This window comes from Centropristis striata, chromosome 1 (genome assembly GCF_030273125.1).
Source record: "Centropristis striata isolate RG_2023a ecotype Rhode Island chromosome 1, C.striata_1.0, whole genome shotgun sequence".
In the NCBI taxonomy this organism is placed as follows: Eukaryota; Metazoa; Chordata; class Actinopteri; order Perciformes; family Serranidae; genus Centropristis; species Centropristis striata.
Window position 1 is genome coordinate 209,868 of NC_081517.1, and position 27,633 is coordinate 237,500.

Here is a 27,633-nt window from a genome sequence, read left to right on the forward strand (position 1 = left end):
CTTGCTTTGAGATATTGACCTTTGAACCTTAACCCTGGGGCATATTTGAATGATTATAACTAAGAGACAAAAAGGGTTACAGACATGAGACCTACTGTTATAGAAAGGTCTTGACATGGACTATAATGTGAGCATAGTCACTAAGGGGTGGGAGTGGGGGGGCTTTAGGATATGCTGAAAAAACAACAAATCCCCCATTGAACAAGACAATATTTAAATTCTGATGCCAAAAATGTGATTGACATCCCCTCAAACCCCTGGAAAGCCACTAATTAAGTATTTCCAACTTCCAGTTTGAGGGAAAAACCTGTTTTATTAAAAAAACTACAACTCCCTAGACCTCTCGTTTTGTAGTTCTTCCCTATTAGGGCTGTGAAAACCTATTTCTACCCAATATATCGAATATCACACACTGTCTAATAAATAATTACACTGTATGTATATTATCTATGCTAAAAAAAAGACAACAATGTTTGTTTAATGAAGATATTTTAACTAAAACAGGAGAGCAGAGTCGGGGCCATTTACAGTGAAGCGCGATTCAATGAGATCGCACAGCACATCCACGAGGATAGGACCACATCCGCTATGATCGCGGTAGATTACAAAATAAAACAGATTTCAAAATAAAACACAGCGGATCGTCTTTTTCTGGCGAGATCTTCGCCACAGAGTGATTATGTACATTCACTGAGTGAATATTAAGAACATAAAACATATATTTCTCGCTAGAAATGTAATCAAAATCCATTTTTATGCATATGCATATGCATATGCATATAAGATACGTTCAGGGGCGTGACAAATCGTCGGTATTTTACGCTTCGGGAATGAGAACGGGTTGGCACTTGAATGACCAAAAAGCAAATTCGCTCTCTGCTGCTGTTGTCCTGGCAGATGAAATGTGCTCACACACAAATCTGCATCTATTTTCTTTCTTTCGTTTCTGAGAAACCTCGCGGCTCCCCAGTTAGTACCTGTAATGTGTCCAAGCCTCTGAGCCCAAATAAAGAGGAGCGTGAGTGTTTTTATTGTCATTTAAGCCGGACATGTTATCGCTGACTGCTTTACTCTAAAAAGAAAAGAGCAAATGTGTAAGAATGTGTCAATCAACCAGTCTCAGTCAATGAAAGACAACACTGTAGCGCTGTCTGACAGTTTTTCATGCAAGTACGTGGTCCGGATATTTAGGAATAACAAAGACATACCAGCGTGTCCTTAAACATTTCTTTTGGCCAGGTTTAAATTTGGTTGTTGTTAAATACTGCCGCTCCTGTGACGTGTGTAAGATTACAGGTAAACCCAATCAGGTTATCCCTGCTGCCCTGCTGCATCCCATACCTGCTGTAGGTGAGCCTTTTGAACGTGTAATCATAGACTGTGTTGGTTCGTTGCCAAGAACTAAGAGTGGAAATCAATTTTTACTCCACCTGATGTGCACTTCGACTCGATTCCCTGAAGCTGTGCCGCTGCGTAAAATAACATCCAGCTCCATTGTAAAGGCATTAACCAAATTCTTCTCCACATTCTGTCTTCCTTGTGTAATCCAAACTGACCAAGGCACAAACTTCCAGTCAAAACTCTTTAATCAGGTCCTCCAGACGTTAAACATTCGACACATAGTATCCAGCGCGTATCATCCTGAGTCCCAGGGCGTGCTGGAGCGGTGGCATCAAACATTAAAGTCCATGTTGTGTAAGTATTGTTTAGAGACAGAGAAAAACTCGGATGAAGGTCTCCCGTTTCTTTGTTTTGTTCCGTGAGGCTGTCCAGGAATCCTTAGGATTCAGCCCCGCGAAGCTCGTCTTCAGCCACACTCCATGCGGTCCGTTTAAGTCTCTCCAGGAGCAGCTTCTGGCATGTGAGTCTTCCGCAGAGGAAGGTGTGCTGGATTATGTTTGTCAGTTCCGTGACAGATTGCATCGTGCTAATAAATTGGCAAAAGAGACTCTGTCGTCCTCTCAAAAAGCCATGAAGCGCCACTATGACCGTTCTGCCGTTCTCCGGCATTTCCAAGTGGGTGAGAAAGTTTTGGTCCTCCAGATGACTTAGTTATGCGCCATTCGGCACTTCACATCGCTCGCTTGCCGAATTCGGAGATGTTAGAACAGCTACCCTCAGTGTTGAGTCATCTGACGCCTGACCAGCGGCATGATGTCAGTGGTCTAGGAAATGGTTTCCGTTGTTTGTTTAATGATGTGCCAACTAAAACCAACGTGCTACATGATATAGATGTAGGAGATGCTCGGCCCATCAAACAACGTCCCTATCACGTAAACCCAGTTAAACCTGAGTTAATGAAGAAAGAGACAGAGTATCTCTTAGAAAACGGCTTGGTAAATGCTGTCACTGTTCCAGACTCTTATCCTCTTCCTCGGATGGAAGATTGTGTAGACAATTTAGGGACAGCTAAATTTGTCTGGCAGACGCATCGCTCACTCTAAACTTGGCAAAATGTGAATTTTGCAAAGCTACATGACCTATCTTGGCCGACAGGTAGGCCAGGGCCAGGTACGCCCCCTAAAGGCAAAGATAGCTGCCATCGCAGAGTTTCCTTCACCCTCCACCCGGAGATCTCTAAGGAGTTTCCTAGGCTTGGCTGGTTACTATAGAAGTTTCTGTAGAAATTTTTCCATCATTGTTCAGCCTTTAACTAATCTTCTTAGCCCCAAGGTTGATTTTGTGTGGACCCAGGAGTGTCGGCATGCTTTTGATAGCATCAAGACTCTGTTAAACCATGGTCCCGTGCTCGCTGCTCCTGACCTTGCTCACCCGTTTACGTTGGAGGTTGATGCAAGCGCAGTCGGAGCCGGGGCAGTTCTGCTGCAGGAGGATGTCTGTGGGGTGGACCAACCGGTGTGCTACTTCTCCAGGAAGTTTAACAAACACCAAGTAAATTACTCCACCATCGAAAAAGAGACTCTTGCTCTGTTGTTGGCACTCCAACATTTTGAAGTGTATGTTGGGTCCAGTCCTTTGCCAGTTGTTGTCTTTACAGATCATGACCCACTCAGATTCCTTGCGCGCATGTACAACCATAACCAAAGGCTGATGCGGTGGGCATTGATCGTGCAGGACTTCAACCTGGTAATCCGGCACAAAAAAGGTAAGGAAAATGTCATTGCAGATGCCTTGTCCAGGCTTTGACTTTTGTGTGTGTGTGTGTGTGTGAACTTGTAAAATGTCAACAACCACGGGTTGCTGATTTAAGGGGAGGGGTGTTACGGCCCCAGCCATATAGTTTGTGGTTGTGCGTGTCTGTGCGAATGCATGCGTGTGTGTGTTTGCTCCTTCTCCTCAGGCTGCTGGTAAAAGGATAATTGGAGCTTCCGGCGACCACGAGAGCCAAAAGGATTCTGCAATTAGTCGTCCACAAGTTTCAAAAGGTTGGTTCTCATGTGGACCGTCGCCCAAACCTTCTTATTATTATTAAAAACACCTCTGTTAAATCCATTACACCTGGTTTATGTAACCTCCTTTTACCCCTTTAAGAGCTGGTGGACGTAACAATATTATTATTATATTTTCATTTGTGGATAATCACCTGAAACAAAGAAATTTGTATTTTCATTAACTAAGAATGAGCCCCTCTTCTACTGAGTCCGCCATGTTTTATCAACATGTTTTTACAGTAGACCAGAACCGACAAACCAAGCACTGGCTATACACTTTTATATTATGTTTTAAGATTATCAGAAGACCACTGTTACTTCTGCTACACACTTCGAAAAGGAGTGGTGAACGGAGGGAGATTGTGTTGGCTGCAATCTGCAGTGCTAGATTCTGCCAAATCCGACACAGTGCAAAAAGTGTAAGGGTGTAAAAAGTGTTTTTGCGACACAAGCTGACCCCACTAAAACACTGTGTGGTTTAGAGCCATGGTTCTTACCTAGGTTGGTTGTTACTTCCATTATAGTAGTGGCGCGCTTCCTCCTGCTGGGGACCGGACATTTCAGTACTGCAAATTCAACACAGACAAGATCTTTAACTGAAACAAGAAAGGTTGCACTTTATTTTTTCACTGTATAATCGATGGGAATAAACTCTTACAATAGGAGTAAGGACATTAAACAGACAGATGGACAGGAGAAGGGAGAAAGTAGTTTGTAGTGAGAGTAGTAAAGTAGTGTCACCTAGTCTGTGGGGAGTCCTAGAAGCCGCGCTGGACTCAAACAACAGCCCAGCATCATAGAACACACCCATCCCGTTTTTCCCTCCACCTGGTGTGCAGCCTGTGTCATGCTTCTCTACAACGTCCCACACCTGAGCAGACAGATATATAAGAAAAGACATAGGGTACACTATGTATCTATAAACTCAAGTCCTGATATGGTATGAGACACATTCACTCATGAAATGCATTTGCTGCAGGAAACATTCAAAGGGGATATTACTTGAAGCCAAAAGCTCACAAGATTTGTATACACAGTATTTGGAATTGAACATCTTTCAAATGTTAATGAATATAGATATGAAATGAAGAACAAGCCTTTTTCTGGGTCAGACGGTGCTTGTTGTTGAGGACGTAAACGCCTTTGTCAACTGCCACCAGTCCTACTGTGGCCCCTGGGTCTCCAGTGACCTTCAGACTAAACATCTTGCGAGGCTCATAGGACGGAGCAGGCCTTGATGACTCTAGTCTCAGCTTAATGTAAAGACATGCAGTTTTGTATTAAACAAATCAGTTACAAGTATAAAAAGACAAATAATTACAAATAACTTTGTGTAGCTTGAGTTTCTGCTTCATCAGTATTGTGAGTCTTACCGAGCCCATGCAGGAGTCCTTGACATCCACCCAAACAGAGTCTGACACCACTTCATTATCTGTATGGTAGTAAGCTACGATACGGAATGATGGCAGCATTTCTTTGGTAACAGGAATTATCAGGGAAATCAGCACTTCTCCCTTTGTATTGTAACGGCCACTTTTCACCAGTTGACCTCTGCTCAGGATCTAGTGACACAGGTTTGAACATCATTATAATCATTTTCTAAAATGTGTGTGCACTGCACAGGTTTTGAGATCAAACAAAATGGTACTACACACACACACACACACACACACACACACATATATATATAGATACATATAGATATAGATATAAAAAAACACATCTCACCAGGTATGTGATGTCATGATTTCCCTGCTTGTTGAGGACAAGGTTGATTTTTAGGTTGTTTTCTATTTCCAAATCAGCTATATTGTCCACACCTGGAAAAGTTACATGTTGTGATAAATGCTGGCCAGAGAAAAAATGTAGTGCATGTTACAATGCCACCATGTGATGTTACTTTAGGATGTCTCTTACCTATGTGGATGTAACTTTTGCTGGTGGATTCATATGGCTGAGCTTCCATGCGGGCTGATGCTTGCCTTCCAGCTAAAATACGAGGATCGTTGGTCTTTGCCTACAATCAACGACACACAAGTAAGCATCAGTGTCAGCAAATGTGCTGTCCACTGCAAGCATGGTGTGTTCACTGGTGTGTAGACAGGATGAATTAAACGCAGATGATGAATTTCCGCATAGTGGGACTGACAAGGGAATCTAAATCTTAATCTTAGGCAGTCATGCATTACTAGTAACGTGTTACAGTTATATAATTACTTTCCTGAGTAACAAGTGGTGTAACAAACTACTAATACACTTTCAGACTTTGGGGTTGGCTCGCTCAGCTTTCTTTCCTCTCCTTTGATCTCTGTATTTCACAGGGTGGTTAGCTAAATGCTAACTTTAGCTGTGTTCATCGAGCTCAGTCGGCCTTGATGCCAGAAGCTCAGATCGTTGGTGTTTACCCCTCTACCCAGGAGGTTTAGGCAAGCGGGGAGGAGAAGATATTCAGACCCAGTGCGGGGGGAATTCTTTCTGAGAGTAATGTTAGTGTGGTGCCTGATCCGAAGCTGGGCAAGGAGGCTATAGAACCAGGTCAGCTTCTGTGGATATTATGGTGCAGACGAAGAGACAGAAGAAAACTTTGGCAAAAGAAGCTCAGAAGAGAAAAGGAGAGACCGAGCAAGAGGCTGCTTGACAAGTAAATCTCAGGCTCACTTTCAGAGAGCTTTGCAGACAGACGCCGAGCTTGTCTTCTTAATGTTGTAATAGCGAGTTACGTTATTTGTCAGCTTCTTATGTCTTGTGTTATTCCACTTGCTTGATGTTAGCAAAGTCAGCGACTTGTAATGGATGATAAGTAACACAATCGTAACAGATGAACGTGTCATGCATCCACATCCTGCTTGCTCTATCAATGTCAGATTGAGTGGAGACAAGCTCAAACAAGGAAAAACATCCTCCAGCAGTTGCCAGTGGTCTCAACAATGGCAAAAAATAGACTGTAGTCCTCTATCATATATAACAGTGGCTAGAGTGATGACATGCTGTCAAGATACTGTCAATAAAATCCAAGTGATGAAGCATCGCTTTTCTGCCAGAGCTATACGGACATTGTAATGAATTGTTTAATCTTCAGCTTCTGTGCTTTTAGCCTACATTATACTCCTACGTTGCATCATGACGAATCATATTTCTGCGACTATTTTGGTTGAAGAAACACAAAATTAGTGCAACACATTACCCTAAACAGGTAGTAACATTGGAAAAGGCATATATTACAGTTTGAAATTAACTCACACAACACTGAATAAATACTTGAAAAGTCTTTGCTATCTAATCTTAATTTATCATGTCTAGCATAGCTTAGCCTACTGCTAAATCGAATGACAAAAGGACAGAACACAGATTAGATGAAGTTAAGCACTGACATATTGTACAGTAAACCTATTAGCTGCAGAACAACCAAAACTGATCTGAAGTAGCTAAAAAATCGGACCAAAGCTGCAGAGTTGGTGATAGTTCTGCTTTATTTTACCTCTTTAAGTGAATATCAAAAATGTTAAATAGTGTAGCTTTCATTTGCTAAACAGGCTGTGAAGCAAAAAAGGGTAAAATGTGTTTTTTAGAGACTTACAGTGATTGACAGTTTGTCGATCCCTGCGGCTGTATTGATGGTAAGCCTTGCCACACCATTGGCTGTAGTGACTCCATTCACCGGGCCTGGGTCAACCACCACAGCAACACCTCGTGCCGGAGAGCCGTCAGGATTCGTAACTTCAACCTGCCATCAAACCGTTGCTGTGTGATTTTTTCTCTCTGGATTCTCAACTGTTTGTCAAAATCAGCCTCAACATCAGAATAAAAATCCATGACATGTCAAAACATTGGATTAATCAATTACCTTGAACAGCATGTGACTTTCATATTTAGGACATACTGCATTATTTGTGTTTTCAAAGAGTAACTGTATTCAGTAATTGAATGTTTTCTGATTTAAAAAGAACAGAAAAGAAAAAAAAGTAGAAATATAGCCATACTTTTGCTATCAGTTTGTGTAAATCTAAATAGGTACTTTACCACAACATCAAAGGACATCCCTGGTTTGAAATATTTGGGTGTTGTCTTGAAGGTGATGGAGTAAGGTGATGTTACAATCTGGATACCTCTAAACTCTGCTTCCACCATTTCACTACCTGTGAGTTGATGCAGAAACACACAAAAAATTGTGGGCAGTCAATGGCCTAGAGGTTAGGAATAGGGCTTGTAACTGGAGACTCAGTCCTGACAGGTCAAGGACTGAAGTGCCCTTGAGCAAGGCACCTAATTCCCTGGGCGTAGTAATGTGCTGCCCACTGCTCCTTGCATGGTGTGTTCACTTGTGTAAAAAAAAAGGATGGGTTAAATGCGGAGGTTGAATTTCCTCATTGTGGGATTAATAAAGTAATCTTCTTCTTCTAAATTCAACCACAAACAAAAGAACTTTCCTCCCTTCTTTTTCCACAGCTACTTGTTTGGGGAGTTTTACTACTACTAATAATAATAATAATAGGCATTCTGTTAGTTACTTTGACCCTCACATGATGAAACAAGCTGAACAGGCACAAACACATATTTTTCTTACCGCTCTCCGTCAGCACACTGGCGAATACATATATGGAACTCCCCACCAGTTCGTCTATATTTGGGAAGGTCATTGTGATCTGTTCTCTCTTCAGTGTGACCACTCCACTACCTTTCGCGATCTAATGTGAGATAAGACAAAAACATCTTGAAATACTGTATAGTGGTACAGTAATTCAGTCAGGTACATGACTAAATGTATAAATTCTTAAATCAGCATGGCTTCATCGCCAGTTTGCAGTCACATGACTTGTATGACATGTAAATTCAGATGGAGGGCAGGAAAATACACACAGTGATAACTCCATATACTGCACAACCTGAGAATAAAGGAAAGTGACTACATAACAGGGTTGAAGAAACGTCCACTTAGCAGATATTGTCAGAAAATGAAGTGTCATATTAGATATCTTCCATACAAAATAAAGAAAATAAGCTTTCTCACACCTTAACCAATTTGTCCAGTGTGGATGCGATCATCACAAATTACGTCTTCACCCAGACCACAGGACTCACCAAAAGAAAGCATAGAAGAGCCCAGAGGACAATAACTATTTTGTTGTGCTGGCTTGGGTCCAAGACATCACCAAAGTAGTATTTTCTTTTAATTCATTAATTCATTTGACCTGTTTTGGCTTTATTCGATAGTGATAGAGATAAAAAGTGGAAGGGGGAGTTGGAGGGGAACACATGCAGCAAAGGACTCCAAGCCAGATTCCACCCCGAGGCCGATGTGTTGCAAGGACTAAGCCTTATGGGTATGTGTCTACCAATGAGCTACCAGGACACCAAAGAACCACAGTAGTATGATCGACTGCTGTCTTATTTTCTGGGTGAGTAAATGTACATGATAATACAGTCTTTTTATAATGCTATTTAAACTCAAATATGTACATAGACGCATCACTAGTGTCAGTCTATGGGCTACAGAACCTACTCAAGTAGCTTGGTGCATCGCTGTTAAAAAACTGATCCTCACTAAAAAAATCAGGTAGTAGTTGTCGCGGCACATTGTAAATGCATGGCCATGCCAACTCTAGGGGTGTTTAATGCAACATTTTAACTTAAATCTGAGTATCCAGAAGTAAGGTGGAAGGTTTTTTCAGGTAAAAATGCACTTTTTTATGTTTTAGAGTCTATATAGTTCAGAAAAGGTGTAAGTATATGCTCACCGGCACTCTCTGAATAGAATTTGGAAAGCTCCTCTTTTCACCATCTTGCTTAACCACCCCAAACACCACGAAGGCCATCCCATTCACCTCTTCACCAAACAGATACCTAAAACCACAAGAGAGAGAGACATGTTTCCCATCACAACCTCTGAACTACACCTTTATTTTCTCCTCCAACTGATCTACCAATCAAACTTGTTCTCTACAGCCACAAAGTAAAAAACTTCACATACCTAGCTTTGATGTTGACGGTGAGCTCTTCACTGTCCTTGTAGAAGAAAGTGCTCACAGGTGTCAGTTTTACTTCAAAACTGGGCAGCACTGAAAAATGTAAAACATTTTATAATTTTTATTCTTCCATAAAATAACATGGTAATGTTTATATAGGTTTTAAACAAAAGGACTCACCGTATTCTTTGACCTCAAACTCTGCAAAATACTTCTGCTGTGGGTTGCTCTGGAACTTTGTCACCACCTTCCACAGTCCAGGACTACACACACAAAAGAAAGTTTTGGATTTAATAATAAAAAATAAACATCATTGTGTTAAAAAATACTTTTCTCAATCCTAAATGATTATGATGCTATCAATGGTTTAAATTAAATCCATCAGTTATCTGTGTTGAAATGTAATGTGGACAATTAAATTCAAACAAGACAATACCAACCTGACAACTTCAGCGAGTTGGAAATCTCCAGAGTGGAGCCCTGATTTCAAGGAGACTGTATCAAGTGGTGAAATCATGCCATCGGGGGTCTAAAAAACAACAACAATATACAACAACATCTGCTAAATGCTAGTTTACACATTATTTAGTAAATCCATGTTATATATTATAAATGTCTTTTATCTACAAGAGCCAGTCAACATGAGCCTGGTCAAGGTTTCAGCTATTGCAAAATGTTTCTGTCTTCCACCAAAGCAAGAGGCTGTCTTCAATGTGCAACTCGACCACTGTTTTTTTAATGTCAGAACTGCTGTAACAGGAGTCATTAACTCTTTCAGAGACCTAAGGTTCAGTTATTGGTATTTTGGCCATGTATAGAAAAATTATCTTTTATTATTATCTCAAATCCTAAGCATTTGCAATTTTGCTTCATCAAGAGGATCCATTCTTCCAGTTATAGCTGATCACATAATCGTGCATGCAGTTTTGTGCTTAACAAAGATAAAATACAATACCTCAATCTCAATGGCAATAGAAGCATCAGTTTGGGTTGCATCATCCCTCTCTACGGGCTCCATACGTGGCGTCACTGCAAACATCCTGTAATGAACTGACAGAGAGACGAAGAGGTTCATTTTGTTGTTGAAGGTTAAAGGAAGGTGTATCTATTTGGGGTCATTTTGACTGTTACATTTTATTTTTTACTTTACTATTCCACTAATGTGGAATAAGGTTAATGTTGGTGTAATTTACAGTAAAATACAAATATCCAATTGAGAAAAAAGACAAGTGGAGCATTTATCCGAGAAATAGGTGCGTTTCTTAGCTCCTCACTTCTACTGTTGGGGGTGTAAATGGTCTTGTCAGTCTGGATGAAGATGTACCCAGACTGGAAGGACACTAAAACAACGTTCTCCAGCAGTCGGTCAGGAAACTGTGCTTGCAGGTATACATACTGCTTCACGTTTGGATCTTTATTGAAGTCTTCAGCAGGGATCTGAAACCAGTATGAAGGGACACAATCACAGCATGAGGCGTAAAGTGGGAAACATCATTTTAATATCTGGATTAATTTCTAGATTCTTTGGGGTCATGGTAGAAAATGAAGCCAATAAAACCGTAAAATATATAAGGTGACAGCATTTAATTAACCGTTATTTGTCCGAGTCCTTGGACATTGTTTGCATTGTTAAGGATCACAGATGTGGTTGCCAGCCTTTTGGTTTTGGTTGGATGGTTCATCACGTTGATTACAACACGGATGTTGATGTTTGCACCGGGGCAGTCTTGACACTCCACAAAGATGTTTTCTGCTGTTCCTATCCGCAACAAGTTGGGAGCAGACATCACCTGCCTGCAAATTAGCGACAGAAGATATATATTAATAAGAAAATAGAGAACATCTATGTATCGGAGGTTCATCATCAATCAGAGTGATTGGAAATTTCTGTAATAAGCAACAGAAATACAGCTGCATCTGCAGGGGCAGACAGAGAAAGAGCAGCAAAAGGTGATGTGCTGTTATGCACAGCCTTACACCCAATCCTACATTAGTGATGCTAGTTTGTGAGATTTTTATGTGCTTGAAGAACAGATCATTTTTCAGTATTTCACAAGAAAAAAATGAAAGTGCTTGAAAATTCTGAAAAAATACACATCATTTTGTGCAACAGAAATGTTTCCCTCGTACACCTTTATCGATCTCAGGTTTTGGTACCCAAGCCCCAGGTTGAGAAACAATGTTTCAGAGCCAATGAGTTAAAGTTTAATTTCGCCCCAAATTACAAAAACAAACAAACAAACAAACCCAAAAACAACCTATTTGTTTAGACAAAGTTAATTTGTTCTAGCATGGACTTTACACAATAAGTAATCCCTTGATGAAGATCCAGCGCCGGATCAATAAAATGATGCATCATTGTGCAAGCACGAAGGATAGGCCAACTTATTGAAAGGCCACAGTATCTTGACTTTTGTAACACAAACTGCAGACTAAAGTTTACCTCCTCATTATGTAGGAAGTTAAAACAATATTTCTTTTACCAATAACAATATGAAAATCAGGAAGATGAACAGACAAACGATCAGAATCCATGTATCTTCCGTTCAACCCATATCTGTTTGGAAATCAAAACATGAAAAACGAAAAAAAAAACAAGTTTGATTTCATGTTGAATTTCTTATTTTTTTTTATTTAAATTCATTAAAAAAAAGAATGTTTTATTCAAAATATGCCCGTAAAATATGAATTGATTGTCATTTGTCATTTTTATTTTCCATGTCTCCCTTAACATAAGAAGATGGGAAATGAGACAAACATTTTGCCATATCTCCCCCCGCCATGCTCCGAAAGAAAACAATGCGGCAAAAACATAGAGATTTAATGACAACCATGGCACATAGAGTTGGCTATGACTGCGGTCAAACCCCCCCCAGTTCAGAAAATCAAGCCAGCCGCCACTTGTTTTCGCGATGCATGTATTTATTAGACATTACGGTACCAACGTGTTAGTGCCTTCAAAATAAAAGCAGTTTTCCATTTTTTATATTTCCATCTAATTTTAAATTGCAATTGCAGCCTTTTGAAATCTCGCATATTCTGCCATTTTAATTAGAGGAAAAATTAGTAGATTATATGAGATTTCAAAGGGCTTTTATTTTGAAATTATACATCAGAATGTCTTGCATTCATCTTAGGGACATCCTGAGGATGTCCAGTGGCCACCTGAAGTGGAATGAGTCTCTTATGCTCTATTATGCACGGTTTTCTTTTGATTGCAATCTGAAATTAGAAGGAAAATTGTGCATTATGTAAGTTTTCAAAAGGCTTGAAGTTCTGGTGGCTTGACCACAGTAAAATACGGCATATTTTGTCAATGGACATATCCTCCAACCTTAAGTTTATCCTCCTTTCGCCTTTAAAAAGCATGTATGTGTCCATGTTTGAATTGTAATCAAATGAGAAAGAGTGCCTGTGCTGCTGCGTGTTGCATGGAACCACATGGACCTAATCAACGAGGTCACAGCTGCGGGATTCACCTCGAGGTCATAGAATCCTGACCACATGACCACTAAATTGCAAAATGTAAATTTTCAAAATCAACATTCGGGATCTTATTCTCATATTTGATATCCTGGTCATGCATTGTGTTTAAAAAAAAGAGAGAAAAGTGGTACTCTTGTATAATGTCAATGAAAAAACAGGTCACTTTTTCGTTATCTGTGTTTGATTTGCAAATGGATATGGATTGAACGGAAGATACACAGATTAATCAGACTGTATATTTCACCACTGTTTTCTGTGAATTAATTCAAGCACTGGGAGAGTGTGTGTGTGTGTGTTAAGCTAAGGCTGGTCTACTTACAATGGAGCTCCATCAGCCAGAGAAGTCAAAGAGACAAAGGCCAGAGAGGCCAGCAGCCACAGCTGAGTCCTCCTCATCCTCCTACTTGATCCTGATCCGCTGTTAATGTAGAGACACCCTGCAGTACCCTCCTTTTATCCACTCTCCCTCCTCCTCCCGTAGATCCACTTCACCTCACTTATCATTTGTGTGAACACCTTAACGTGATTTCCCAGCAGCAGTTGAGAAACAGTGTACAAAGGTAAACAGTAGAAAATCAATGAGAGTTTACATGTCGGACTGTTATGTCACGCAAAGTTTGTTAATTCTGTTGAGCACTTTCATGTCAAGTTAAATCACTCATGTCTAGTCTTGTCGTTTACTTCCTGTTTTATTTTGTACTCACCTTTCCCATCTCGTTTCATGCACTTGACTTCCTTCCATTGTGTGATTTTCCCTCCACTGGGATTGTCTCCCCGGTCCCTGATTCGTCTCACCTGTGTTCCCCTCCCTCAGGTATAAATAGTCCTTGGCTGCATCCCATTACCACTATTTTGCATCCATGCGTCCCTCACTTGCGCCGTTCACTTGCGTCTTAGTCCCGCCCACCGGGGATGCATGGAGAGACGCAAGTGAGGGAAGCGAGGAGAGAGGAAACGATTTAAGAGAAATGAGACGTCCTTCCCTCCGAAGCGTCACGTGAAGCGACGTCCGTTTCTAATGACGGCGGCAGCAGATCACAGCTGGATCAGCTGTCAGTCGCTTTAACAGCTGGAGACATGCACTAATAATAATGATAATAATAATAATAACAATAATAATAATAATAATAAGTGTTTTCTCTGTTTAACAAACACCTGCACATGAATAACAACCTCCATTGTGTATTTATACTGTGAACTGTGTCCAGCTCAGGGGCACGGGAATGTCTTCATATTATTTATTTATTATTATTTGCCTCTGTATATATTAGGACGACTATTAGGGCCAAGTATGAAAAAAAAAAACGGACCCGGGGGAGGGGGGTAATACTGGTCCATGCCTCACTGGGTCTGTCCGGTGCCACACACACACACACTACATCCGTAAACCCGGCTCCATGGCACGCGTAAAGACGCATCACATGAGAATGCCCGTGAAGAATAAAGGCTGAGAACAATAAACCTGCTGCTGTGAACGCGAGGAGGAGGGGAGCGTCAGTAGGATCACTCTGATAAAACACCTGAAACAGAGCGAGTGATGGAGAAGATTCCTTTCTCCCGCAGGTAGAAAGGAATGAAATGTGGTGATGTCGTAACATCACCTCATGTTATCTGTTTTTAATCATGCCATGGTGGCTGGGTCCCTCTCCCCTGGGTTCCTATTTATTTTTTTTATTTTTTCATATATGGCCCTAATACGCCGTCGTAGTAGATCCTGGTGATAAATTAATGATTTAATATCCCAGAACATGATTGTGTCCGCTGAACACCGGCCAATATTATATTAGGTTAGATGATGAAGGTAAAATGTAAATTACGTCACTCAGTAATGATCAGCCTCGCGTGGGACTGATGGAAATGACAAACAATGTAAAAGTGTTTCTTGCTGACGGACAGACTCTCATACTCTCTACTGTTTTTTTAACTTTAATAATATCCATAATAAATCTGTATGGTGGGGAAAAAAACAGATCACAAAAAGGAAAAAGGAAAAAAAAACTTCTAGAGCGATCTTTCTCTTAATTTATTATAAATGTAGAAATATGTTTATGGTCTTTTTGTTGTTCAGAGTTAGCCTGGCTAACACCAGACCAAATCTCATTGGAGATTAGGTCTGGACACCTACAATGCATTTCTCCGTAGAGGAGGCGTGGTTTACGATCCTCCGGAGCCGTTTATTGGACGCTTAGAATGTCTATCAAAGCGTCTGTAGGTTGCTCTTAGCCAATCAGATCAGTTCTACCAGATGACGTAGTAGAGCAACAGAGATGGATGTTTGTTGTGTGTGTGTCTGTGAGAGAGTGTTGCTGCTGCTTTGCTTCTCCAGTTCTCGCTTTCTGCAAGATTATTTATTTTCACGCTTTATTCCCCCTCATGTCATTCAGCCACACACATCCACTGATTTTATGGGCAATAAACAAGCTGCTGCGGGTCTCTGGGGGCTCCGCTGTCCCCCGGCTCGGAGCCAGATCACCGGCGGTGACCGGCGGTCTCACCGGCTCGGAGCAACGAGCCGCAGAAACCGCCCGTGCGGCGCTAATAGCCGGCGCTACCGGTGATCTGGCTACGAGCCGGGGGACAGCGGAGCTGCCGAGAGACCTTTCGCCTTTCAACTTTCGCTCTAAACTATTTAAAACACCATCTACAGCTAAAGAGAGTTTCGCGTCCGCAGCAGCCATGTTGGATCCGGAAAGCTTCCAAGTGCCGAGTAGTACGCGTCATCGTCTCACCGTCCCTCCCCGCTCTGTGATTGGATCCTAAAACAGGGCTAAGGTAATCGCCTCGTTGCCAGACCGCCTGGAGGTTCGAAATCAAATTCGAGCGCGCAAGGCAGTCTGGGTATACCCAGACTAGTTCAGAGCCACAATAAAACAAATTTTAACTACATGGTGAATCATATGAATAAAATATAAAACTTGTGGTGACACACTTGAGTTTAATCTGTGATCTGTCTTCACTCCGGTATGAAACTACAGCGATGTTGATGTATAACATCAGTCCGATCAGCTGCTGCGTCTATTCAACGAGTCAGGGGGCGGGGCCACCGCTAAAAGACTTCCGCATAGGATGCTCGCATGTATCCTCGCTTGTGCCTCCTCCGATATGCCTCCTCTATCCTCCGAGCACAAATAACAGCTTTGGGACGGTTGCAAAGATGACGCCCGCGAAAGAACTTCCGGTTCAGGCGAGGATAGAGGAGGCGAAAATTAAGAGACATGAGACACTTGTCTCCCTTTGTCTTGTGTCAGTTCGTCTTGTGTCCCGTGTGTTTGTCAAGCTCCAGGAATAACCAGGTTTTGTGTCCCGACACTGACTGCATTTAGTTGTATTTTGTAACCTCCTAAGTGAGCACCTTTTGTTATATTTTTGTATCTTCCACGAGAGCGTCTTTTGTTTGATCTTTTCAAAGTAAAATGTTGTGTTAACCATACTGCCGGCTTCTGAGTTTTACTTCTGAGTCCCTGTCCCTGAGTCAAGTTCCTGACACTGACCTTCTAAGCATGGACAGTTCAGGCAAAATACGGCACAACAGTTGTTATAATGTTTAGTTTTATTTTTGCCTTTTTCTTGTTTCGAAAATTTGAGTCACTTGTTCCGAGCCTGCTGAATCACTTACACTTTTTTTTTTTAAAGATCACTTTTTTGGTATTTTTCATGCTTTATTGAAAGTGACAGATAGAAAGGGGGTGACAGAGGGGAGGACATGCGGCAAAGGGAGCTCAGGCTGGGTTCGAACCCGGCTGCGCCGCATCGAGGACTCAGCCTTAATGGTAAGCGCTCTACCAGTGTGAGCCACCGGGACGCCCCTGATTCACTTGCACTTGATCATCATATTGATCACAGACACAAACAACCAGTGTTGCCACAGTTACCTTGAAAAAGTAATCCGATTACTGATTACTCCTTTAAAAAGTAACATAGTTACTTTACTGATTCCTTGATTTTAAAAGTAACTAAGTTAGATTATAAGTTACTTTATTAGTTACATTCAGCAGCTGCCGACAACAACCCCTCGCCGCCTCAACATAAAAATGACAACCAGTTTTAAATTGCCAATACTCATTTTATTGGAAGTGTATTTTTAACAGTAACGTACAAACTTAAAAACAATTTCCTGAAAAAAATACATGTTTTTATAAAAAATAAAATAAAGACAGTCTTTCTTGACTTCACTTAAAAACAAATACTCTTTTTTAAATAAAAAATAAAATAAAGACAGTCTTTCTTGACTTTACTTAAAAATAAATACTCTCTTTTTTTATCATTCACTAGTGAACTAGAACGGCCAAGACAGTCTCACAGACCGTTTGGGTTTTTCTTTTATAAATAACTTTGTTTACATTAAAACTACATGTCTCTCAGTCGGCGACTTTTCCTAAATATATGTGTTTGATGGTTTCTGAAGCTTACAACTTATATATAATAATATATTAAAATGAAACAAACTCTGAGCATTTATACCCCGGACTGCCAATAGTGATCATATTGACTGCTGCATATAAACGGCAGTTATAGTGTATAGTTATAGTGTGAATCGCAAGAGAGAAAGAGATGAGATACCGGGCAGAAACTGAAGGAGGAGGATCGGATGGTGGCTCAGGTAGCGATGAGGAAACTGTCACTGTAAGCTGCACACCTGTCAGCTGCACACCTGTAAGCAGCTGTGCTCCATGCAGACATTTCTCAGACTTTATTTTGTAGGCTAAGGACAGACTAGATCCTGATTGTGTTGGATATAAAGCGCCATATAGTCATCCTTACTGATGGACTTAACGTGGCCTGAAGGTAGTGGGAGTGTCTGTTGTGAGTTTAGGGGGACGTCAGCCAGAGCTGTAGTGTGTGTGTGTGTGTGTGTGTGTGTGTGTGTGTGTGTGTGTGAGTGAGTGAATGAGTGAGTGAGACTGCTGCCTGCTGAACAGAGGGTCGCAGAAAAAGGATCTGAAGTGCCCGTGTTTCTGCTTCAAAAACCCGCAGAACTGATCCGAAAACAGCCCAATTTGATCCACCCACCCAAACCCATTTTACCCTCAAAATAGATTGCAAAACCGCCGATCGACGTCGCTCCCCGAGTCGCTCCCCGAGTCGCAAGAAGAAAGCAAATATATGGTTTTACTAAGGAAAATGACAAAAAATAGTAACGCACACAGTGACTTGGATAAGTAACTTTAATCTGATTACTGGTTTGGAAATAGTAACGCGTTAGATTACTCGTTACTGAAAAAAGTGGTCATATTAGAGTAACGCGTTACTAATTAACGCGTTACCGGCATCACTGCAAACAACTAATTGGGGAAAAGTTGTGTTGAGTTATCTGGAGTCAAAGTATCTTGACAGCCATAAAATAACTAATTTTAATGTATTTAAGTATTTAAATCACAATGTCTTCTATTGTTTTCAACTGAAAATATGGTTGTGAACAGGACTGGGGCTGGTAAGGGTTACAGGAGCACAGGCAGGTACGGATTTCAGGATCAGTTACAGGTGAGAAAGCCTCAAGATGGCTCTGGATCCAGAGAGGGGGTCCATGGGGACAAGCGAATGCCACCTAAACACACCACGGCTGTCTGATTAACCATGGTGGGGTCATCTGGAACAGGGTGTATGATGTTGATAGACCCGAAACACCCGAGGACACCAGGTTACATTACTAGATTACTAAAACTAGATCTCAGGGTCCCTCCAACATTGAAATATGTATAAAACGACAATCGAAAACTTGACCTTGTTTGCCGTTCAAGGTGTCTTGTCAGCAGATGTATCTTTTATAATGGTGGTCAATGGTGAAAATGCTGTTGGAACCTTTTCACTACGATTCCGCATGTGGCCACTCTGGCCACTCACACAAAATTGGCTGCAGGGCTGAGCAGCAGCGTTTTTTTTTATATATGTGTGATTGCAGTCTGCAAGATTGATGTCCTCCAGATACTACTGATCATGACCACTGTGGTCCACATCAAACGCTTCTAAGGCCCTGTAGGTATAAAGCATCCTGAATTTCTCTGGGAGTAATTGATGTAACTTTCCCTTGGATGCTCTCAGTTATTAACAGTTCTTTACCCTTGTCCCTTAATATATTCCATCAAAATGCAGCAATTACAGATGGTCATGATGGTCATGGTACAGATATCATGAATGCAAATGCTAATAAATATAATCTTAAAAAGCATCTCTCTGTTTTGCTGGTGACTTTTTGTTCGTTAGAGGCTGTTGCACCTGCTGATTTACCGTATGGAGGATTTTAACCAATAAAACAACAGCATTTCAGTTACAATTACTTTTAGCACTGTTGGTGGTTTTACATGAACTTGAAATGCCCCCTTTCTTAATGCTGCAGTTGTTATGAATGGATCTGATTGCATGTTTTATTCTTCAAAGTTTCTATGATTACTCCAAAGTTCTGTAACCATTTTAAACAATAAGTACAAATAACGCAAAATGAAACAATTTCAAAGTTACTCTTTATTTCCTTGATTTTCATTGCGGCTCACAGTTAAAGAGTTGGTATTGCTGAACCATCTCATCCATGCCCAGACAGGTAAGTCTGTGTTCCTCAGTTCTACACTCAGCTTCAGTGGGCCAGTACTCGATCCAGGTTCTCTCACCAAACACATACTGATACCTGAGGAGGTTGAAGATTTGTTAGCTCGTCATGTGATCAGCTATCTAAAAAAACATACTGTGAAACTGTACATTTAATGACTCTTAATAGCAACAGAAACACAACAACTAGAGAATAATAAGACTTGATTTAGTCATATAAAGCAAGCAGTGAAACAGTAGAAGTGTTTAACACACACATTCACATGAAAAATAAACTTACGAGAGGTTTTTGTCATCTCTATGAATATCTTTGGATGAACCCATGATAAGGTAGGTTTTGCCCATCGTCAGATCTAAAGACTCCCTGCAGTACGGAAAACTAAGGAATGTGCGCAGTTGATTCAGAGGAGCCACATCATAGGTTCCTGTAGTTCAAATATAGGAAAACATAGAAAAGGCAATTAAATTTCTCCTCCTGTAGCCTATTTTCCAATGATTTTATTTGTAAGTGACAATGGGGCACAACACAATCCTTCAAATTGGTCCAGTATTATACATAAATAATACTGTATTTATTTATATGTAGATATGTAGGTATGTGTTTATGGGATAGCCCTGACTTTGCAAGTGCATATATGTAAGTATAAGTATTAATTGCCCACCGTCAATGGAAGTCCATTAAAATTACTTGTTTTTGCCACCGACAGTCTCAGATTGCCAATAAAGTGTCTGACAACATTATGGAAAGAACCCCACTGAGAAGTAGGAGAGGAGAAGTGGTTCTGAAATCTCAAGGGAGGTGGAAATGTGAGTGAGAGTTGGAGAGAGGAGAGCCATGTGAAGGGAGGATGAAAAGAGAGAGAGGAGCAGCAGACAGAGGAAGGTGCTACAAGGCTGTGGCCCTGGTCAGTGGGACCTGTTACTGCCTGTTACTCACATTTCAGAACAAGACTTTTCTTTGAGGGAGACTTGGATACAATAGTAAACAGACCAGATCAAGTGAAAGGTGAAGACAAATGTTGGTTTCTCTACAGGGTTCTTTCCATAATATTGTCAGATACTTATAATGCCAATCTGAGCTTGTCAGTTGAAAAAACAAGCACTTTAACTGGGCGTACACTGACGATGCTGATGGCCTTGAATGATTTACATTGCAGCTTGTTTAGTGGATGCAGTCTGCAGAGCTCTTGCTTAATACTGAACCAGTTCCAAAAATTGTTCTCCTCCTATGTCACTTACAAAAACAAGAAGGTGAATAGTACATTTCACAAAATGTTCAACTTTTCCTTTGAATGGCCAATCATTTTTCTGCTTGACTGGGAACACTATTGAGATACAAAGTGTCCATAAAATTCCAGAAAGAGGCAAAGAAACATGATGTTGCATATCCACTTGGTGAGCGTTCCCGAGCAACACTCAGGAGCTAGTAGACTTAAGATAGTTCAAACACAGATACCCACCTTCTTTGATGACATCCAGTACCCGCACTGTGTAAATGTCACTATGCAATGTCACCAACTGTTCCAGTCTCACTTTGTACGCTGAGGACAGACAAATTACAGATTGTTACCTCACTTGCTACCATGCTTACCGATAATACCGTCAGTTGCTTACTAACACAAACACACATGCATATTTTTTTTTAAAAAGAGTAAAAACACGATATGAATGCAATTTGTTACACCCACTTACCAAAATCTATTGTGCTTGTTTCTGTACTCTCACAGATTTTAATTGTGCGCTGGTCGTTGGAAATCCCGCCCTTCTTTTGCATACTGCAGTTCTCTGGAGGTACACAAAAAGCGCAAAGTAAATTCACGACTGATAACTGGATTTAATGAGCACTTGTGGATGTGTGGATGGGTTGATTGGTAAGTGTAGCTGTACCTAAGTCACAATTTAATGTTAGTAAGTTGTTGAGACTGCATTAATGAGGCACTTCTAATGATGATGTTACAATCTGGTGATTTACTAAAAACCATCTCCTTCACCAGATGTTAAACAGGCACTTTACTGGTGCCACATGGAACCACCACAAGCTGTAAAAACTAAGAAGAAGCCTAAGAATGAGAATAATCCTTGAGCCTGTTCCATTCATACTTTTTACTGTTACTTCGACTCATTTTTTAGTTGATTCGGTTCTATAGACCAAACAGTTTCCTTAGTAACTCAGCTTACACTATGTTGAATTTCCTTTATGAAACCAAATTCAGTGAAAATGTAGTAAATGTGGTTGATTAAGCAGGCTCTGGTGATGTAAAACTAGTTCTACCATTATTTTTAGCCATGCTTCTCACATTTAATATCTATCTATAAAGCAAGAAGCGTCTGTGTGTGTGGATGTGTGTCTAGGGCATATCTCGCTGACCGTTAGTCAGACTGACCTAAGATTTTGTATGCAGCTTGTGTATGGCACAACGGTTGAACATTTTTTAATTAATTTTCAAAATATCATCATTATTTACGTAGGACGTGTTGCAGCATTGCACTGTTTCCGCTCGGACGCCTTTTATGTGAGCACCGCCCCTTTTGTGTGAGCTCCGCCCCTTTTAGTGTAGCTCCACCCCTTTGTGTGATAGGCCTACACCTGGTCAGCAACAATTCACTCTGGATTTCCACCCTGACTCATCTCACCTGTAAGTCTATTTAGCCTACCTATCTTTCTGAGGTTTAAAGTGCGCTACAAGGTTCGATTTTCCAATAATATTCAAATAATTTCCAGTGAATATCAATGTTCAGTGTGTATGTGCTGGATGGTGCGGTACCTTATGAAAAGTAAGTGTTTTATGGAGTTGCAGACGCTGTTGTGGTCTGCATGTAATGTAAGAATACAAACTTTTTACGGGCACTGCACTAGCTTTGTAAACATGCCATGATACGTTTTATTTGCAGGGACTTGGAAAATGGAAACATACACTGAACAGGTTCTGTGGTATGACATATATTATTCTAATTTAATACATACATCATGTTGCCTTCCAGTTGATGGTTTACCATTTTTAAAGTGTGTTGCTATTGGTGCTGCCATTGTTGTAGAAAAATTATTTTTACATGAATTCAGGGTGGATGGATTTGATTTGATGATTTAGGTCCAACAATAGCTGCTGTAGTTTACAGACACTGCAGATGATTGATCAGTGTTTTAGCTTTATTAAGCATAATGTTAATGTTGTGTTTAAGTTATTTTGAACATTAATGATACAGTAAATCTACTGTTCACAGTAGATAGATGAGGTCAGTTTAGGTCATCCTGTTTACCTTCAGCACATGTGCATTCAGTTCCTCTACAGATTCGCAGCTGTCCATCTCTCCTTGTTGGATGGTAGAATTTCACACAAGGTGTCTCTGCAACATAATACATATTGGAAAATATTTAACTGAAAATATACAGTATATCTGTTCTACAGTCATGAAAAAAAATTATACCACCCTTGTTTTTTCCTTGCTTTCTTGTTCATTTTAATGCCTGTAATAAAGGTAATGTTGATGATTTTTTTAATGATTTTGGTTATTATCATGAAACCATGGGAAACTGTTATGAGCTATTTTTGTTGTTTTCATTATATTTGTCCAAACAAATGTACCTTAAATTGTACCAGGCATTAAAATGAACAAGACATTTAAGAAAACAATGGTCTAATAATTTTTTCCATGGCTGTATATTTATTGTGTGTATTGTATTGTGTGTATGGAGGAATTGTGTGTTTGTAATTGTCTAAGAGACTCACGGTCATAGTATTCGTAGACAGACACAGCAGCTGGTTGTAAGACGCCCACTTTAAACTTCTGATTGATCCTAAAGGAGATCTCCTCTGGTCGTGTGTGTGAAAGCTGTGAACAATTGTGAGGTAGAGATAAATAAACAAGTAAAAAGGCAGAGAGAAAAAGAAAAAGAGGGCAGAAAGTCTTACCTTGTCCAGGTAGATGATGAGTGAGCCTCTTTCTGACAGGGCTGTGTTCATCTCATATTTTGAAATAGTGCGGGCACGTCCTTTAGCCAACTACACACAAATCACATTTTTAGACAACTCTCTCCACCATATAACACATCTCATTTCTCCTCACCATACACCCTGACTAAACTGTACGTGGTATAAGCATACGTATTGTCTCTAAGTTCTTACTAAGGCCAGGTCGTCTGTGTTTGGAGTGAAGCCAGTCAGCAAGCCAATATCCAAGATTGTCATGGATGCATCTTGATCTCTGTCCTTATACCTGGACACAGAATGGACAGAATAATTAAACAAGGAGGTGAAGAGCAGGAAAGCGAAGCCCTTAAAGAAACAGAAAGGAAGGGTAATGTAGGGGCCATTGGTGGTTATAACATTTTCAGTATAAAAACATGTTCCTATAACAGTTATTAGTGCGACTTATAGATTGTACTCACAAAACCTCTATTTTCAGCTTGTGTACTTCCTCATCCCCATCCTTTCTTTCTGCATTAGAAAAAAGCATTTAATGATCCTTTTGTTTTGAAAGATGGACAGACAGCAGAGAAAGTTGAAGAGCAGATAAGCAAACAAAACAGAAAAATCAAGCAGACGAAAGGGTCAAATTACAACAAGTAAAAACTGAAATACCTGGGAGGAGCTCCACTGACAAGTTAAACCTCCCACAGTCACTCTCCTTTTGTTGAAGCTGAGCGTAATACACCGACACCATCTGTCACATGGACAAAAGTGCATCTTAATATGTGGTAAAAATATTAAAAATATGATAAATAAATTATCGCTATATGCGGATGATTTGTTGTTATATATAACAGATCCTACATTCTCTATCCCTGCTGTTCTAGGTATTCTGGAGGACTTCAGCACCTTTTCAGGTTATAAATTAAATCTGGGGAAAAGTGAGTGTTTTCCCATTAACACTGTAGCATGTCTTCTTCAGCAGTCAGACTTACCTTTTCAGTTTAGTCCATCAGGGTTTAAATACCTAGGTATCAACGTGACTCGTTCTTTATCCAGCCTTGCATCAGCTAATTTTACTCCCCTTATCTCAAAGATTACATCTGATATTCAAATATGGGGTAACCTCCCCCTTTCATTAATTGGCAAGATCAATGTTATTAAAATGAATATCTTACCAAAATTTCTATTTTTATTCCAGTCAATTCCTCTTTTTCTACCTAAACATTTTTTTGACTCACTGGACAAGATAATTAGTTCTTTTATTTGGGGCGGGAAGCCACCTAGAGTTTGTAAATCTTTACTGCAGAGATGCAGACTTAGTGGAGGACTTGCATTACCTAATTTCCAAGCCTATTATTGGGCTGCTCACATCCATAAACTTTGTTACTGGCTAAAATCTTCTGGACCCTCTTGGTGTAAATTAGAACTATCATCCTGTAAGAGATCTTCCATACCTGCTTTACTTTATTCATCTTTACCTATAAAACCCTCTTTATATACTGAGAATCAAGTTGTTCTTAACACACTTAAAATCTGGTTTCAATTTAGGCGGCATTTTAAATTTGTAGCTGCATCTTCCTCAAGTCCTATCAACAACAACCATTTATTTCCTCCATCACTTTCGGACCCAACATTTTCAATATGCCGTGACAAGGGTATTAGACAATTCAAACATTTGTATGTAGGTGGTGTATTGGATAGCTTTGCCAATTTGTCGTCTCGTTACGGCCTCCCTTGTAATCATCTATTTCGATATTTTCAAATTCGCAGTTTTGTTACTAAGTGTTTCCCTAATTTCCCTTCTTTACCGCCAGAACAGCAATGGGAAAAAATGTTATCATTTACTCCTCATCACAGAGGAATCACTTCAAAGTTGTACAATATTATTTTGGCTTTTAGCGACCACTCAAATGTTAAACTCAAGAGTGCATGGGAAGGGGAACTGGGAATACAAATATATGAGGAGTCGTGGGAACAAGCCATAGAGAGGGTAAAATCCACCACTTCTTGTGCACGTCTTGGACTTATTCAATTTAAAGTCGTACACAGGGTGCATTTCTCCAAGTATAGACTGTCTGTACTATATCCAGAAGTGGAAGACAAATGTGATAAATGCTTTGGCTCTTCTTGTCACCTCAGCCACATGTTTTTTCTTTGTCCTGGTCTGAAAGATTTTTGGGTGGGTTATTTTATTATTATGTCAACTGTTCTTGGTGTAAATCTCCAACCTTGCCCTCTGATTGCTATATTTGGGATTCCCAGCCCCTCACTTACACTGAACTCTAAACAAAAAGATATTATAGCTTTCACATCCCTACTTGCAAGACGTTTATTATTGTTACACTGGAAATCTGCTAAATCTCCTTCTATTTCCCGTTGGCTTAAAGACACCATGTTTTTTTTAAAGCTTGAAAAAATTAAATATACATTAAGAGGAAGTACAGTCAAATTTTTTCACAAATGGCAACCTTTTATTTCCTATTTCACTAATTTAGAGGTACTACCTGATTGAATTTCTGCCTATTACTGTTGTTGTGCATTTTATATTGCATAATTGATCAATAGTATGTTTGTTGGTTGTGATATGCCGAGGTGGGACGTGGGTGGGAGGGGTGGGGGTTTACACTGCACTCTGTAATCTAATTTAATTATTTTTCTTCTACAAATCTATCAGTGTTTTTGTTCATTTTCGTTTGTGTATGTGTATATGTGACTGTTTACATGTACATATATGTATAAAAAATAAGAAAAGGATAATTGTATTTCTGTAATTGGGAATGTTTTTATTGTATTTTTCAATAAAAATATTTTGAAAAAAAAAAAAAAAAAAATATGATAAAAGGACACATTGAAGGAGAAATATACTGATTATTTTCAGGTTTATGGTTTTATATTTTGTGTATATAGTTGTAGCGTCTGTATTCATCAGTCTCTTTAAAATGAAGTGCACTTGTATAGCGCTTTTTATCCAAAGTGCTTTACACTTCACACTACGCCCATTCACCCATTCACACACACATTCATACTGGTGTTAGGGGCTACCAGGCCACACTGGTGCCACCTGCCACCACTGGGAATTCATTCACACACTGATGAACGCAGCATCGGGAGCAATCTGGGGTTCAGCATCTTGCTCAAGGATACTTTGACATGTCGGGGATCGAACCACCAACCTTCTGGTTACTGGACGCCCCCAGCTGCTTTAAGACCCCCCTCCAACAAAGCCCAGTCTGCTCTGACTGGTCAGTTTATCTGGTCATGAATTTATTATTTCAGGATTTAGAATATGGTGTTTCCTTAATTGTCTCTTTTAATATATGCAATTTTGTTTTCACTTTCGCTCAATTTGGGCAGTCTGTGGCTTAGAGGTTAGGAATTGGGCTTCTTATCGGAGGCTCGCCGGTTCAAATCCCAGGACTAACAGGTAAAGGACTGAAGTGCCCTTGAGCAAGGCAACCAACCCCCCCCCACCCACAGCTCCCCAGGCTATGTAAAATGATGATGGCTTTTTTTCTTCTTTTCGCCTGTTAAAAGGGTTTTTTGAGGAGTTTTCCCCGGCTAATGTGAGGGTCTAAGGACAGAGGGTGTCGTATCATGTGCAGTCTGTGAAGCCCTTTGAGGCAAATCTGTGATTTGTGATTTTTGGCTATATAAATGAAAGTGGCTAATAAGGGAATCTTAATCTTAAATTGAATGTTTTCCGAGTGTCTTCTAGCTTGTCGACTTGTCGAACTTTATTTACCGTCAAAGAAATTAGTCAAATAACCCTAGATATAAAAGCCACAATAAAGTGCATTTTTATAATAGGCCACCTTTCATACAAAACTGATTTTAAAACATATTACACTAAAAATATGTTGTACTTACTTGGACTGTTGCTTCTCCTGAGCCTGTGGCAGTCACCTTCACATCCTGGTTTATATCGTTGATCTGTGAGAATTTAAATATGGAAAAAGACAAACACACACAAGGATCAGCAGAAGAAACATAGAAAACATCAGGAATAATGATATGAATGAGCCATTATGAGTCTCACTTCAGATGTCTTGGTTTGGTAGTGATTTTCCCTGTTAAATTTGAAGTTGTCAGGCATTGATTTGCCCGGCAACAAGATGTCCACATTCAGATCATACGGTGGTTCTTCAGCGCTGGCCCAGTACTCTGATATGGCCTGGTACACCATTATGGTAGCCTGGAGAGAAAAAGAGAGAGGGAAGGAGAAAATAAGATTTAGAAGTAGGTTACAAGCTAACATAAGATGTAGGTATCAGGATGGAGAGACAGGTGTGTGTTACCTGAGTTGATCCATAGCCTCCATCCACTTGCTGCTGTTTGTTGAAC

General features: G+C 40.2%; 2 protein-coding genes across 3 annotated transcripts in view; both read right to left on the reverse strand.

Moving 5' to 3' along the window:
* The window catches only part of LOC131978961 (complement C3-like), a 40,289-nt gene extending 26,978 nt beyond the window's left edge, over positions 1-13,311 (reverse strand). Inside the window, exons 1-17 of one of the 2 annotated variants that reach the window (XM_059342846.1) lie at positions 13,161-13,311; positions 10,948-11,149; positions 10,630-10,792; positions 10,311-10,405; positions 9,796-9,884; positions 9,536-9,618; positions 9,361-9,448; positions 9,128-9,233; positions 7,957-8,077; positions 7,413-7,528; positions 6,970-7,116; positions 5,310-5,409; positions 5,121-5,212; positions 4,766-4,954; positions 4,490-4,645; positions 4,134-4,263; positions 3,890-3,958 (exon numbers count right to left, since the gene is read on the reverse strand). In XM_059342846.1, the coding sequence (XP_059198829.1) occupies positions 3,890-3,958; positions 4,134-4,263; positions 4,490-4,645; positions 4,766-4,954; positions 5,121-5,212; positions 5,310-5,409; positions 6,970-7,116; positions 7,413-7,528; positions 7,957-8,077; positions 9,128-9,233; positions 9,361-9,448; positions 9,536-9,618; positions 9,796-9,884; positions 10,311-10,405; positions 10,630-10,792; positions 10,948-11,149; positions 13,161-13,237 (2,023 nt within the window). In that variant the 5' untranslated portion in view covers positions 13,238-13,311. Of the gene's footprint in view, positions 1-3,889; positions 3,959-4,133; positions 4,264-4,489; positions 4,646-4,765; positions 4,955-5,120; positions 5,213-5,309; positions 5,410-6,969; positions 7,117-7,412; positions 7,529-7,956; positions 8,078-9,127; positions 9,234-9,360; positions 9,449-9,535; positions 9,619-9,795; positions 9,885-10,310; positions 10,406-10,629; positions 10,793-10,947; positions 11,150-13,160 lie in introns of those variants that run through there. The other variant, XM_059342930.1, reaches the window with a different exon arrangement.
* Positions 13,312-19,273: 5,962 nt separating this feature from the next.
* The window catches only part of LOC131979100 (complement C3-like), a 46,419-nt gene continuing 38,059 nt past the window's right edge, over positions 19,274-27,633 (reverse strand). Inside the window, exons 31-43 of the mRNA XM_059343047.1 lie at positions 27,588-27,633; positions 27,329-27,484; positions 27,160-27,222; positions 23,962-24,043; positions 23,769-23,817; positions 23,506-23,596; positions 23,293-23,382; positions 23,110-23,212; positions 22,640-22,726; positions 21,074-21,166; positions 20,842-20,922; positions 19,662-19,806; positions 19,274-19,460 (exon numbers count right to left, since the gene is read on the reverse strand). The exon at positions 27,588-27,633 is cut by the window's right edge and continues 32 nt beyond it. Of these exons, the coding sequence (XP_059199030.1) occupies positions 19,316-19,460; positions 19,662-19,806; positions 20,842-20,922; positions 21,074-21,166; positions 22,640-22,726; positions 23,110-23,212; positions 23,293-23,382; positions 23,506-23,596; positions 23,769-23,817; positions 23,962-24,043; positions 27,160-27,222; positions 27,329-27,484; positions 27,588-27,633 (1,231 nt within the window). The 3' untranslated portion in view covers positions 19,274-19,315. The remainder of the gene's footprint in view (positions 19,461-19,661; positions 19,807-20,841; positions 20,923-21,073; positions 21,167-22,639; positions 22,727-23,109; positions 23,213-23,292; positions 23,383-23,505; positions 23,597-23,768; positions 23,818-23,961; positions 24,044-27,159; positions 27,223-27,328; positions 27,485-27,587) is intronic.